This window comes from Sinohyriopsis cumingii, chromosome 7 (assembly GCF_028554795.1).
Source record: "Sinohyriopsis cumingii isolate HCF-2022 chromosome 7, ASM2855479v2, whole genome shotgun sequence".
Classification (NCBI taxonomy): domain Eukaryota; kingdom Metazoa; phylum Mollusca; class Bivalvia; order Unionida; family Unionidae; genus Sinohyriopsis; species Sinohyriopsis cumingii.
The window spans coordinates 34,302,243-34,318,238 of record NC_142967.1 but is presented as its reverse complement, the minus strand read 5'-3'; the positions used below and the strand labels follow the sequence as shown (position 1 = coordinate 34,318,238).

Here is a 15,996-nt window from a genome sequence, read left to right as displayed (position 1 = left end):
AGTCACGTGATTTGATAGTAAGCCTTAATTTGGTATGCTTATTTTGAGAAAAGGGTGCCGCACCTTTTGATCTCCTAGAGGAAAATAGAAATACTTTGTTGGACCATTACTGGCTTATTGTTTAGCAACACTTTACTCTAAAAGAGGCATTGATAAGAAAATCCTTTGATGATTGACTCAGTTAGTTTACTTATTGTTTTTTCTGATCAACAGTACTGGATACTCCATCTTGAGAAGTAAAGTTTTACTTTATTATTGGCAATGGCACGTAATAAGCACGTAAAGGGAAAATATACCTAATCTTACTACGGTAATGATAGCCATGAAAATAGCCAACCCAGAATGTATGAACAGAGTATACTCCATAAACCCTAATGAATAAAAAGGCTACATAGTAAGACCGAAATGGAAGGCACCGATTTTACCATATGGAGAGATGTGTATTGGGAAAGAAAAGGTGACAGTAAAAGAACCAGCACCCCTGCTAAGAGAAATAAAAAAACGAACAGGAGAATTACATGTAACAGACATCCCGCTTGAAATTCCGCTAGAAGAAATAGTGAAGCGTTTCGAGGAAAAATTTCATATCCCAGTTAGCTCAGCACGGAATAGAACTATAGAAACAACATCAATATTAGACGGAACACGGATATTACAAATAGAAAAAAGTAATATGAAGAAGGTCAAGAGAGCTTTTTACATATTCGGGTTCCTAGCCAAGTCTTGGTACAAAGGATGCATATATGACCGTACATGCAATAGATGTAAGAAAACAGGTCACACACCATTCAAATGTCCCCAGAATCCAGAAAGGATAGTACCAACAACGAAAACAACAACAAACATATCCAGCAGACAAATGGGAAATACGCAGCAACAACAACAACCAATATCACAAGATGGGCAACAACAACAACAACAGCTACAAGTACAGGGACAACAAATACAAGAACAAGAAATACCAAAACAAGCAGCAAAAAAGCAAAGGATAGAACAAATACAACCACAACAACAACATGGAAGAGAAAATTCACTACAGAAAGAAAATACAAACAAAGAACAAGGGAAAAAAATTCAACAACAACAACAGATCCGAGCCCAGTTTCCAATAGGAAATAAACAGCAACAACAACAACAACACATACAGATACAAGCAGGAAATAAAGATCCAAGGCAACAACAACAGGTGATTGAAACCAGACAAGAGCAGCAAGAAACTACCAATACAAATCAAGAAAATTCAACAACAACAACAACACCAACAGCCCAAATTCCAGTAGAAAATGGATATAAACAACAACAACAACAACAAATACAGACACAAGCAGGAAGTAAAGATAAAAGTCAACAACAAAAAACCACGTCAAGCCAACAAGATATTGAAACCGGACAACAACAACAACAACAAAAGACAATAAAACCACAGCAACAACCAGAAAACAACCCACAACAACAACAAACTAAACGAAGAAAAGAAGTGATACCAACACAATCACAACAGCTTCATGGTATAGAAATTGCAAAACAAATGCAAGACATAAGAAGTGATTCATTACAGGAGATTACAATATTCAAATTACAACAGATCCAAAAAACTCAAGTACCCAAACTATCAGAAATAACAAAATGCAACAATCCAGCGCAGCAAGGAAACATAAATCCACGCGAAAATCCAGAATCGCTGCAAACAGAGAACAGAAATACAAAACAAAGGCAGGAAGAAGCACCAAAGGAAACAAGCCCAGAAGTACGGAAAGCACTCAGAGAAATGACGAAAAACAAAAGAATAGTACAAAGAAGACAAAAACAAGAGGAGGAGGAAAAAAGAATGGAAATTGAAACCTGCTTTGACAAAGATGAATATATTACAAAATATGAATACATAAAGTCCTAAAAAAAATCATAAAACAATAACATAATAGCAAAACATACACAAATAGCAACTCATAACATGCAGGGCAGGAGGGCCTCTCCTAAACGGTCTGAGAAGATCAAAAAGGAAGAGAGAACCGTCCATTAAAAAAAAAAGTAATAAGCAAACCGCTTGATGGAAATAGCCATGGAAAACTTTACCTCTAAAGAGAAATGAAGATGAATCAAGAACAGTATACGCAAGTATAAAACCATACAATTGAAATAATCTACAAATATTAAGAAAACAGGTCTGTATTAATCCAAACTGAATCAAACTCAGCGCACGAGCAGCACGAGAAATCCAACAAGATGGCGAGGCACAGAGAAATAAACTTTTTTTGGGGGGGGGGAGGCACAGATGCCCCCCCCCCCACTTAACCAAAGAGTAAAGAGTATATATATATATATATATATATATATATATATATATATATATATATATATATATATATATATATATATATATATATATATGTGTGTGTGTGTGTGTGTGTGTGTGTGTGTGTGTGTGTGTGTTGCTTTACATATCAATAACATTCATTGGTTTTAAATAAAATAATGTCAAAAATTATTTGCATAGATATAAAATTTAAAATTTTATTTAATCATCACCTGCGAGGTAAATATAGAAACTAAAGTGTAAAATGTTGTTATTTCATGGATGCTTATGAGGACAAACGACCGCAAAGAGCAAAATAAAATTTAACCAAATAATCCATTCATATAAACTCATATATTTTGTTTATATTTATTTTTTAAAGTTAGACGAAAACATGTATTTACGTTCGACGATGGATGGATGGATGCATGCATGGACTGACAGATTGACATATATGGGTTGGTGGGTTTGTGGATGGATAGATGGATGGACGGACGGACGAATGGATGGACTGACGGATGGACAAGCAGACGGATACACATGCAGACGAGAGATAGATAGATAGACAGACAGACAGACAGACAGACAGACAGATAGATAGATAGATAGATAGATAGATAGATAGATAGATAGATAGATAGATAGATAGATTTGTTGTTGTGATTTAGATTTTTATCGTAGCTTTAACAACGTTACAGTCATATCGCTATGATGTCTGCAATATGACAGTTTATAGTGATGTCGTGCACTGGTGCATCATGCCGCAGACATGTAGAATGATGTCCCACCCAGTCACATTATCCTGATACCAGGCCGATCAGTCCTAACACTAACCTCTTAATGCTGAACGCCAAGCGAGGCAGCTGTTGGTATCATTTTTATAAGTCTTTGGCATGACTCGGCCGGGGACCGAACCCACGATCTCCCGCATCCGAGGCGGACGCTCTAACAACTAGGCCACCGGAGCGGTAAGATAGATAGATAGATAGATAGATAGATAGATAGATAGATAGATAGACTTGCGAATCAAAGTTGCTGTCTATCCTTTCTTATGAACATTATTTTGCTTAAAATTGATAAAATATTGTTCTTGGTTTTCCTGAAAACATTTTTAATGGTTTATATTTTGCCACAATAAAATATCCACAACTTGAGCTGGATTGACAGAAAGACAGATATGGGTGGGTGAGTGGATGGATGGATGAATTGATAAATAGACGGAAGGCCAGACACATAAGATCGATGGATGAACGGACAGACGGACGGACGGATACATGGTAGAATGACAAACAGACGAACACACACACAAAATATAAATGGATGGATGGATGGATAAATAGGTGGATTTGCGAGTCAAAGTTGCTGTGCATCCTTTATTTTGGACATTATATTGTATCTGAAATGGTTTATAGTTTGCCACAATAAATTATTTACAACTTTACCTTTTATGTAAAATATTGCATGAAATGAAGAGAATGAATAAATAGCATCTACCATCACTACTATTATGATAACAGTTATGAACAAAATGAAAATAACAGCAACTACTATTACTAAACTGCTACTACTACTACTATACTACTATGCTAAGAGTTACACTAATAATAATAACAGCAGATTAAACATTTAAGTACAAACATAAAAATACCCAGATGTTATTCAATTTCCTCCAGATGACCAGAGTGATTAATACTAACGTTATTTATTCATTTAAAACTGTCAGTGTTAATGATGATTTTGTCTGGCGATCTGACAGATATGTAGGTATAAGAATCAACTAGACCTGCCCTAATTGATTGTCTTATCAAAACAATTTACTTAGATAATTTTTATTATTTACACCTATGCTAATCTGTTTAGGTATTCAATTGTGCATAGGCCATCAATCGTTTGATAAGGGAAATGTGTATGTAAATAGGTGTCGCTATAATCACATAATCCTCTCATCGTGACATTTGACATGAACGTGAAGGGGGATGTTTGGAGAAGGAGAGTAAAAATATAATTCTATAGTTTGTAATTTTTATTTCAAATTAGACTTTTTTTCTGTAAAGCATGAACGTGTCATTATATTCCTGTCCTATAATTTCAGTTCCAGGAATACTAGTTGTAGCTGTTCCAATGTACACCCTAATGCTAATACGTTTAATAGCAGGAGATATTTTAGAAAATCACTGAAACGTTAAATAGTTAAATACAACATGCAAAAATTCAGTCCTTTGAGGGTGTCAGAAAATTGCTTTAATTCATAACTTTAACATAAATTTACCCCCCCCCCCATTAAAAAATAATTTACTTTTTAACAAAATATTTTAAAAGAAGAAATGAAAAATTAGACGACTAGGGAACAATTCGAAATAGTGCCGTACTACAATAAAATCTATAGCATACAAACAAGATAGCAAATACACATATGGCAAACGCAGGACATAGGAGATCTCTGGTAAAGATATTTTAAAAACACCAGGGTGAGGGAATTTCGCCTCAGACAAAGGTTTCCGGTCAGATGAACAACCCCAGTAGAGGAATCAGCCTGATTTCCTAAACATTAGTCAAATACTCCGCTTCGAAATCATATCTAAATAATTTTTGGTCATAATTATTTTGAATTTGACACAACTTAGCAGACCTTAGGGGGTACACTAGCACATTAAAACATTTTATTTTCTTTTACGGCAAATGGGGAGAAGAGACACCTATATGGTGCCTAAGAAATAATTTATAACTTCAAAACAAACAATTAAAATAAATTCAAGTCATTTCCTCCACTTTTTATTTTATTTTATCAACGGCATAATTCTTTGTTTGAAAGCAAACGACTTTTCTTACTTTGCTTACAGTAGATATAAATATCTCTATTAAACATGTAATCGATAATAATAATAATAATAATAACAATAACAATAATAATAATAATAATAATAAATAAACTAAGTAAGTAGGTAACTAACTAACTAACCAAGCAACCAACCTACCTACCTACCAACCAGCCAGCCAGCCAGCCAACCAACTAACTGACTAACTAACTAACTAACCAATTAAATAAATAAATAAATAAATAAATAAATAAATAAATAAATAAATAACTACTAACGACAGTTGTCAAACTTCAGCATCGGTGCCTAATCTCTAAACATGAACGAAAAGGAACAAATAGATATGAAAAGAAATGGAAATTAAACACAAAAAATGGAAACAAATATAAAGTAAAATGGAATGAAGAACTAAAGAGAGCATGGAAAATATTTTGCAGTATTACTGATTAAACATACTGGTAATGTGTAAAACCTATAGATTTAAATGGTTAGTGTGTTTTAAATAGGTGCGTTTAAAACTTATCATTACCCATCTCCTACTTTACTTTTTCTTTCTTCGATTACATTCGCTATCATTAGATTATGTTTAACACGATTAAGTAACAGAATAAGCAATAGATTAGTACCTTTTGACTCTTGTTGGAATGGTACCTGCATCTAACAAAGTAAAAAAGAGAAGTAGAAGAAAAAAACAACTAATCATCATAATTGGCAACTTCTTTATTGCATTTACAGAATTACTGCAAAAGTTTACTCATTATTCATTTTTAAGAATAACAATTGTAACATAAAAGGTAACTACACCTAAGGTCCAATTGTCAGGCAGGGGTTTAAGGTTGCGCGCCTTTTCGAATAATTTTGCACATATCCTCTCTGTCCGGTTAAGTCGACTGGGCTCAGTTAGCATGGCATGTTAGTTAGCTTGTTAATAGCTTCCCTTGGATGGATGGTTAATTTCAGGGTCTGGTTCTTCCTCCACCAAATATACATGTGTTGAAAAAATGGCGTTAAACCCACAAACCATACTATTTTCAGTAATAGTAACTCGTTTATGTCGTCTTTTAGTCCATTTAATGCAATTTTAATTCCATTTTTTCCCCTTCATTTTGTGAAAGGTGGAAAAGTGTGTTGAAACTGCTCCGAGTCTCAAAATGTAATCAAAGGCGTTGAAGCTACTCTGAGTGTCAACAATGTAATAAAAAGCATTGAAAGTACTTCTCAACAAATGTAGTAAAGTGTTATGAAACTACACCAAATCTCAAAAATGTAGTAAAGTGATATGAAACCACACCGAGTCTCAAAAATGTAGTAAAGTGTTATGAAACTACACAGAGGCTCTAAAATGTAATACAAGGTGTTGAAACTGGCCTGAAATAAAGCAGTATTTGCAGATAACTATCTCAACAAAATATGCGACGAGTTACATATAATGTAAGAAACACATATTCTAAGTGCAGAATGGTAGCCCCAATCCCCACATATAATTGGTACAAAGACGGAGGATGGTGGTCTTCTTGATGATGATGATGACGACGACCACAATGATCATGATGACGATGATGAAAGGGTTAAGAAACTGCTGATTACCATGAAATAGTCATTTATTTGTGTATAGGTTCCAAAACAAACTAGTCAGACTCTTCATCCTATATTATCCATACATATAACCACAAAACAAGATTGATACAAACAGTAACGCGAGAGATGATCGACATCCGTTAGAACCGCTACGAATAAAGCCTGCATGAACTGAAAAATAAAATTAAAAATCTTAAATTTGATTTTTAAAATAAAATGACACAATGTATAAATTTCATGACTCTCTGTCTCTCTCTGTCTCTGTCTCTGTCTCTCTCTCTCTCAATGTGGATATAACACGCTTTACTTTTACTGGGTTGACATTCCACAGTCAAAGGGAAATTGATAACAGAGTTCGTTACCATATTCGTTCTAACGACTAACGAAGTTTCATGTGCATACATACATACATACATACATACATACATACACGCACGCACGCACACAAACACACACACACACATACGTACGTACACAGTCCTTGTGGTTTTTCTTCGTCCTGTTTTTAATTCATTGCTTGGTTAACATGTCTAAAATACTAACAACAATATTTTCGTAGGATATAAATGTAAAAACTGACTGTTTCCATCAGGCCATCATGCTTTCATAATTTATTATATTTTCAAACTATTAAAATATAATGCATTTCTATCAAGTGTACATACATGCATGGTAAATGCATGTATAACACACACACACACACACACACACACACATACATACATACATACATACATACATACATACATACATACATATATAAAATCGTTCTCGTCAATGTGACAATATATATATATATATATATATATATATATATATATATATATATATATATATATATATATATATATATATATAAATATATATATATATATATATATATATATATATATATATATATATATATATATATATATATATATATATATATATATATATATATATATATATATATATATATATATATATATATATATATATATATATATATATAATTCTGGCACTTGTAAACTAATGAAAAATCAACACCGACAATTGTTTATGAAACGGTGAGGGACTGCGAAATATCAGAACCAGAAAAATTCAGATTAACGCATCGATTACGAAACGGTCTTGAGCTGTTTCAGTACCAGATAAAGTAAGCAAGCAACTGCTCAAGACCACCAACAATCACGAAATGGCGCTGTGCCCTGTCAAGATCAGAAAATGGCATTGGCCACTTCGAGGTAAATCTTACAGATCATGTCTCGAATGTGCGCCGATGACAACTTCAGTTATTTACGAAACAAGGATTGACAGAGAAATTGTGAATGCATCATCTTCGCTAGCCAAGGTTCCGATCTGATAGCCCTATCTATACCTTGGCGTATCGAGCAGATATAGCTGTGCTTCGGGTCTGTGATTTTCATTGGATTCGCGAGCAAGCCACCGCATCCAATCAAAATTAAGTTCCTCAGATTTAAACAACGTTCGTACATGATCGAGATAAGGGGACCACACAATTTAATGGACTGATAAATAAGCAATTTTCCACTGCCGGTCCGTGTTTGCACAAGTACCTTTCACTCAAACACACCTGTTATCGCTTCCCTCTGATACACAATCATACTTGCGATGTTTAAATTATAATGTATCCATTTTAGGTCGATTGCCTCCACCATTTTCGGCCGATGTACGATGCACCACGCTGTTGGTTAGTTGGCATTAAACACTAATTGAGGCAACTCATGTAATCCGATAGATGTCGCAAGGACAAAGCACTAATAATATCTGTTCGATCCGCCAAAGTGTAGATAAGGTTATCATATCGGAACTTTGGCTAACGAAGATGCCAATGCATCGAACTGGATTGTTTTTATTTTTCATTCGCAACTTCTTGATCAGTCCTTAAGGCAATCCAAGCATAGAAATAACAGGGGCGGTCCGAATAGATTGGTGTTTATTTTTTGGCGGATAAATTTTCGCCCCACCCCCTTATACATTTTTCTTTAAAAAAACAAAATTACATATAGGAACAGTTAGCTCACCATTCTGTGCAGATGCCTTTCCAGTGTTGCCGGATGGATTTCCGCCAGTATGGGCACGTGTAGTCATGCTCCCGGCATTATTTGTATTTGCAACCGATCTATCAGTTAAGGAACCTGTTTTGAAATAGTGCTTATTAAGTTTTACTGATTTCAGAAGGACATTTTGGCTAAAAATGAAGCTTTTCAAGAAAAGATATTTTCTAAAATAAATAAATAAATAAATAAATAAATAATAACAACAACAATAACAGCAACAACGACAACAACGACGACGACGATGATTGTTGAATTGACCAAATCAAAGGCTGCACGCTTCAGATTATTTTCTGTATCCATAGGGATATTAACAGTCTGATTTACAAAGTATACTAGAATACTTTAATAAACAATTAAATACCATAAAATAATTGGCAAAATATAAAAGGTAGAATCTCTACGACCATTTGTACACCTTTAAATGAAATTTGGCAAGAATGATATTAAGCCTAAACTTGACCGACACCATAAAGGGACAGCATTACTGAGCCAATATTACAGCTCATGTGTATCCAGAGTTATCTATCTTATTTATGAAGATATAATTTATACCTTAATTCCATCCGTATGGACACAGCGAACTCAGTGTAATAAAGAATCAGGAAAATAACATAACTGAGGGACACTTACCGTCGAGAATGCTTGATCGTATTTGGTGTTTATGTGTCTGTCTGTGTATTGAAAATTTTAAGTTTCGTTAACCTATTTTGCCTTTATGTCACAAATTCTAAAACATGGTACAAACTAAATTGATATGACACCTTTAAACTTACAGTTCTATACATGAGAGAGTCACAATTGTCAAGAAAGGATGGAAAAAAGTTAAACTGGTAATTTTGCATAAACGTTTGCGACATTTTTTTTTAACCGGGTATTTAAAACCACGGAAAATTTAAAGAGAATACCCAAGAGCCATAATCCATTCTCGTCGAAGTCGTCAAAAACATCATCAAGGTCATCGAAATCATCGTCAAACATTTCATCACTATCATCTGAAAAGGATAAATATTGGGAAAACATTAGATATAAAAAAGTGAATTAAACAAGGACAACTTAGATACCAATGTTTAAGTCCGTCAGACGTCGAAAAGGTATGGTTTTAGACATATTTTTGCATCATTTATTTATATAGGTAGTTGTAGTGTTTTTTTATTATTATATAAATTTATTTTCATGTGCATCAAAATCCACATTTCACTATGTTTGTATTGCAGGCATCTTATTCAAAATACATAAGTTTCCATTCTATCGTTTGTTTTCTTCTGCACACAGTTCTGTAGCCCATAAATACGTACTTTTTGTGTAAACGAAATATAATGTAATACTAAACATGCTAATACTAAACATGCTAATACTAAACTTGCGTACATCACCAGTATACAGTAAGTACGAAGTTTGCATTATACCCTTAAATAATGGTATATTTCTTTCTTTATTTATGTCACCGGCGAATAAATTCAAAGATGTAATAATCAAGTACTGATCGCTAGTTTAGTATGCATTTTGGGATAAAATCAATCGGATTAAAATCAGATCTCCACTGTCCTACGTTAATCAGATTTTGACAAAACGGAACTCCTGACGCAAAGTTAATATGCATTTGGGATACTATTGACCTGTTGACATGAACTTTAATATATATATATATATATATATATATATATATATATATATATATATATATATATATATATATATATATATATATATATATATATATATATATATATATATATATATATATATATATATATATATATGGGACAATGATTAAAAGTATATAAAAGTGTAGATCACGTCCCAACAACGGATAATTGAAAAATAAAGTCAGTGGGGAATTTGACAGAGATGCATTGCTTCAAAAACGTTTTATATGTCAAACGCTGGAATGCCTTTGCCAAAAGCTTAAATTCGTGATTTTGTTACTTTTTATTAAAACGGGGTGTGCGAATTTATCACCCTGTTGCAAGACGCAATTTCAGACGCATTCTTGAATCCTCAAGCTTTTGCACCAATTATTATTATTATTATTATTATTATTATACCTCCGAACGCTTGTGGAAATCTTGACCAAATTCCTGATACGTTCTGGAGAAGAGTTGAGGCGAGGTTGTTTCCCAGAAATCCACAGTTTGGGGCCGCGATTTCTCGAGATGACATACGCAACATCAGCATCGCTCTACCGTCATTGCGGCATGAATCCGAATCCAGAGCATCCCGCATGCAGGAAATATAGTCCCTGTATGCCCTTCAACAAATGTTGCAATAATTTATAGTCATTTCAAAATAATTCCATTGTTTACCCATTGCGTACAATTATTATTTCTATCATATCAGGCTAATTTGAAAATTACTCCATATTTAAACTTGAAATGCATGCCACCGAAAATTTACGGAACATTTTGTTGTCCCACCATTTTATCGGGGTTGGCATCTAGTACCTAAAATATGTTTTCATCTGCTCGCTCTAACGACACATGATATCATATCTGACAAATCTCCAGTTGTGTAGATGTACCTCTAGATACAAGGAAAACCGACTGACTAACGGACGGACGAACCTACAAACGGACATGACCAACCACACTGAGAAAGATTAATTGTTGTTCTAATATACTTCAATATTATTTGAAATATGCTTTAATACTATTTGCAGTATTTCCTTTCAAGAAAATTTAAAACAGAATATCTACACGCCAGTTGAATGAATGTCAGTTTCCTGCCTTTGTCTTGATATTGTGAATTGTTGTAGAGTCAGGCATTTTTGTTCACGGTCAAATTAGCTCAACTGTACAAGCTTAGAACATCATTTATGATATGTATGGCTTTTAAAGCGTTTGTACAAAGCAATATGATACATCAGTATTATTGGGATATAAATATGCATATATTAATGACTTTAAGAGCAGAATATTGTTTCTGTATTCTCCAGATGAGTGATGAATTTCCACTTACCATATAGTTGGTGAACTTTACATATAGTGTGTGCAGTTTAATAATTTTTTATATTACAACATGTTAATATATCATTTTGTGTGATACTGATTAGTCCAAATAAGCCTATGAAATTTGTGCGCAGTATTCTCTTTACTGATTGACTGCGATCGTGTGAGTTTTTCCTTACCTCGCGTTCGGGAACTTTTAGCACCATTACAATGAACATTTTGGCAGCCACTTTTCGAATCGATTGCCCAAAGAGAATTGGGAAAAAATGGTCACTTCTGAATATGGTCAATTAACCCCATAGGGCTTGTTACAAGATGCATACCATATCGTACGCTGCGAATGGCGCAAAACCTCAAAACAAAAACAACAACAAATAAAAATAACATTTGTGAACATCAATCGTCTAACCTAACCCAAGTCAAACTTTGTGACATCACCTGGAATTTACATTGGACATTCTGTGTTTAAAGATGATGTTGTCTATGTCAAATGTTCTATTTATTCGGAAGGACAGTTGCTTTTTGATTTATAAATTTGCAAACAAATCTATTTTTTTTAATACATGTTAGTGGTTATATTGGATACAAGTCAACAATTGTTCACCAATTTTAAAGAAACGATAAGTACATGGAAGGAAGTCTTGGATTTCACTATTGACCAACGGTAGGATTCCAACAATCTCATCCTCTCTTATCTTTCGGTCAGTAGTGATATTTGCTACTGTTGCACGATACTAATGATAGGCTAGTGAGATTGGATGTGTCTTAGATTCTATGGTTAAACACACGCACACACACACACACACACACACTATATTTAATGCTTGGTTTTTGTTATTTCTGTAACATATCTAAAGGTTCCACAAATGTCTGAAGGCTTCTCTCTGTTTGCATATCTACAACTCTCTCTGTGTGTTGTTCAGTCAGCATATCCGTTTTATCTCATTTGATCCAAATCTGCCGTCGGCCTGTCTGTCTGTCTGTCTGTGGATATATGATGACAAAGATGAGTGACGGACTACGCGACCAGCAGAGAAACAGAGATAATACGAGATGGATGGTAAAATCAACCTATCGGCCAATCTCCAACACTCTCTCTGTACCAAGCAAGCAAAAGGAGAAAATCAGTAAAAAAGAAGGGCAGCAGTTTTCGACTGTGGAATGCGACGATGTCTCGGGTCCTATAATGGTAAAAGTGATAGGTAACCCGAGAACCCGAGAGAGAGAGAGAGAGAGAGAGAGGTGGGTAATACAACAATTTGGTTAGTATCAAAGGTATGTAAAGCACAATAATGACGTTGATCAGCTGTCAATAACATTAAAGGTCTGAATTACCTTCTTATGGTTCGTCATTTTACTTTGTGTATTCCCCACTTATTTCGATGTACTCGCCTGTGATTAAATCGAATGGTCGCACTTTCATTGTCCGGGTCACTTGTCATACAATATTTATTTAAATCATCTTTCAGCACAATTCCAAAAGGTGTATATATATATATATATATATATATATATATATATATATATATATATATATATATATATATATATATATATATATACCCTTTGGCTGATATTATAGATTTAATACCTTTAAAAACTGTCCATGCAAGTTAGCAAACAAAAAGCTCAGTAAATGAAAGAACTTTAAGTGGTTTCAACTGCGTCTTCTAGAAATATTTTGGATTTTCGTATGAAGGTTATGTGAGAGCTATTTTAATAGTACGAAAGTAACTTACGCGCAGGAGAAGACACTTGAAAATCTCTTCCTCAAACATTCTGAGATGTCACACCCGTATACAAGGCTAAACACTGTAAAAATACCGGTTACTATATAATAATATTTTTTTAAAACAGAAATTAATGAATAGAGTAAACTTCGCATGAAAAAAGTAAACAGAATTCATTAATTTTATAAATATGCTGTAAAAACCTGTGTGTGTGTGTGTGAGAGAGAGAGAGACAGACAGACAGAAAGACAGACAGATAGTCATGCAAACAGAGAGAGAGAGAGAGTTGTATGCAACACTATTTGTACCTGATTGGGGCGAAGAAATTATGAATAATTACCTTTCCATTGGGAACATACTTAACGGCGAGCGAATGGTTAAAACTTACCAAATATACAGATGTATACAGATCCAAGAAAATGCATAATTTTTCTTTGTTTTGTTGTTTTGTATTGAAATCATCGACTAGTAAAATTACATTATGCAACACTGCTTTATAACTACGAAGAATTCTGTCAGTTCGTCACCTAACCCTGACAAATCGATCGCGCTCGAGCTGTCAAACACAATATCAATCAAATCGACTATTGTTTGCTGATGGTCATATTGCCCGGGGATACTGCGCCTGAAATAATGCACAACTCCAACATCGAGATTTGTATTTTTTAAATAAGTGTCGTTTTTATTACTTATTAACATTCTGATTTCAAAATTTGATAAAGAAACAATGTGCAAAGTAAGTTTTTACCATCTAAAAGATTTTTTTATGAGAGAGAGAGAGAGAGAGAGAGAGAGAGACCTTCTTTTTCAGCCAAGGCAGGCTTTTATTGAGAGTACGTCATTTACGTAAAGTTTATGAAATATTTTTGAATGAATATTTCACAAAAATAAACATGCTGACATTTCCACCACGTTATGACATTAATAAGTGAGGAGTAAAGAAACATAGACCATACAATGATTGAAATTTAAATTGGAATTTTTGTAACATTTATTATTCTCACTTATGGATTATTCGTTCGTATTTCTATGACAACCGATCCGCACAATGCCTTAAGCAGCACATAAATCATGTTGTAATACACTATAATATTGTTTGTAGTAATTCCTCTTCCATGACATGTGTGTGTGATTTGTATTTTTAACGTAGCTTTAACAATTTTTCAGTCCTATTGCCACGATGTCTGCAATGTGGCAGCAATGGGGTATCATACCACAGAAATGTAGCATTATGTTCCACCAAGTCACATTATCCTCACACCAGGCCGACCAATCCTAACTTCTTAATGCAGGGTGCCAAGCGAGGCAGCTGCAAGCACTATTTTTATACGTCTTTGGTATGATTCGGCCGGGGTTCGAACCCACGACCTCCAGCATCCGAGGCAGACGCTCTAACCACAAGGCCACGGGAGCGATCTCATTCCATGTTATGGCAGATAAAACAGACTATATCGTCTGAATGCTAACTCAATTAATGTCGGTTGCCTTCGTTCGTCTAGAGATTGTGATGGAGTCCGTTTTTTTTTTTTACGGCAACACTAGCGAAGAGTTACTGATTCAATCTAACAACACCAGTTTGCTTTATTCATGTACGTTTTCGTTGAAAAGCGAATATTTAATTTCTTTTCAAGCATATAGTCGAGTTAAACAAATCCGGAATCACCACAAATACATTTTAGCAAAGGAAAAGTTAAAAGGTTGGACATATTTTCTTGTGATAAAATGTGTGTGTGTGTGTGTGTGTGTGTGTGTGTGTGAGAGAGAGAGAGAGAGAGAGAGAGAGAGAGAGAGAGAGAGAGAGAGTTGCAAGTAACGATACTTTTCCTGACTGGATAAAAGAAGTTAATAATTTATGCATTATTATTAAGGATTAAACTTACCCAACAGATCCAAGAAGATTGATTGATTCAAAGAACATCACTTTGTCTTTTTCGTACGAGTTTTTAAACTTATTCTGGAATATAGTCGAGTTACACTCATCCGGAATCACTGCTAATAAATGTTAGGAAATGAAAAGTTAAAATGGAGAATATATTTTCTTGTGATAAAATAAACGTGTGTGTGTGTGTGTGTGTGTGTGTGTGTGTGTGTGATATAGAGAGAGAGAGAGAGAAAGTTGGTTGCATCTAACCATAATTTTCCTGATTAGTGCCAAGAGGTTACTGATTTATGCATTATCATCAGTGATCAAACTTACCCATCGAATAGAGGCACACAGATCCAAGAAAATGCATATTGTCTTGACGTTGTGTTGTATTGTCTTGAATGTATCTGATAATAACATAATAACGATACTTTATGAAGTACTGCAACTGCCAAGACGATTCATTACCTAATCATGACAAATCGATCTCGTGCGATCGGTGTCTAACACAACATCAATTAAAACTACCCATTGTTTGCTGACAATTATACCGCAGGGGATATATTTTTTTAAATGCTACCATAAATGATACAATTTTTTTTACAGCAATTTATGACTCAAGTGAAGGTAATCCAATATATTTTAAAATCATTCTTTTCACATATATCTAAGTTGGAATTCATCAGTTATTATAGGTTGTGTTTGGT

The 15,996-nt window shown here is 34.1% G+C and overlaps 1 protein-coding gene across 2 annotated transcripts; it reads right to left on the bottom strand.

The window, feature by feature from the left end:
- Window positions 1–5,814: 5,814 nt before the first annotated feature.
- LOC149795004 (uncharacterized) lies at window positions 5,815–15,793 on the bottom strand. Of its 2 annotated transcripts, none has more exons than XM_089964021.1 (6): window positions 15,623–15,793; window positions 13,435–13,507; window positions 10,796–10,998; window positions 9,656–9,742; window positions 8,715–8,828; window positions 5,815–6,858 (listed from the first exon to the last, which is right to left on the bottom strand). In XM_089964021.1, exons 1-6 carry the CDS (start codon window positions 15,657–15,659, stop codon window positions 6,761–6,763), a joined length of 612 nt encoding a protein of 203 aa, XP_089820147.1. In that variant the 5' UTR covers window positions 15,660–15,793; the 3' UTR covers window positions 5,815–6,760. The 2 variants fall into 2 exon arrangements, with proteins under 2 accessions (XP_089820147.1, XP_089820148.1); XM_089964022.1 differs by lacking the exon at window positions 15,623–15,793 and adding an exon at window positions 13,814–14,037.
- Window positions 15,794–15,996: the final 203 nt, after the last annotated feature.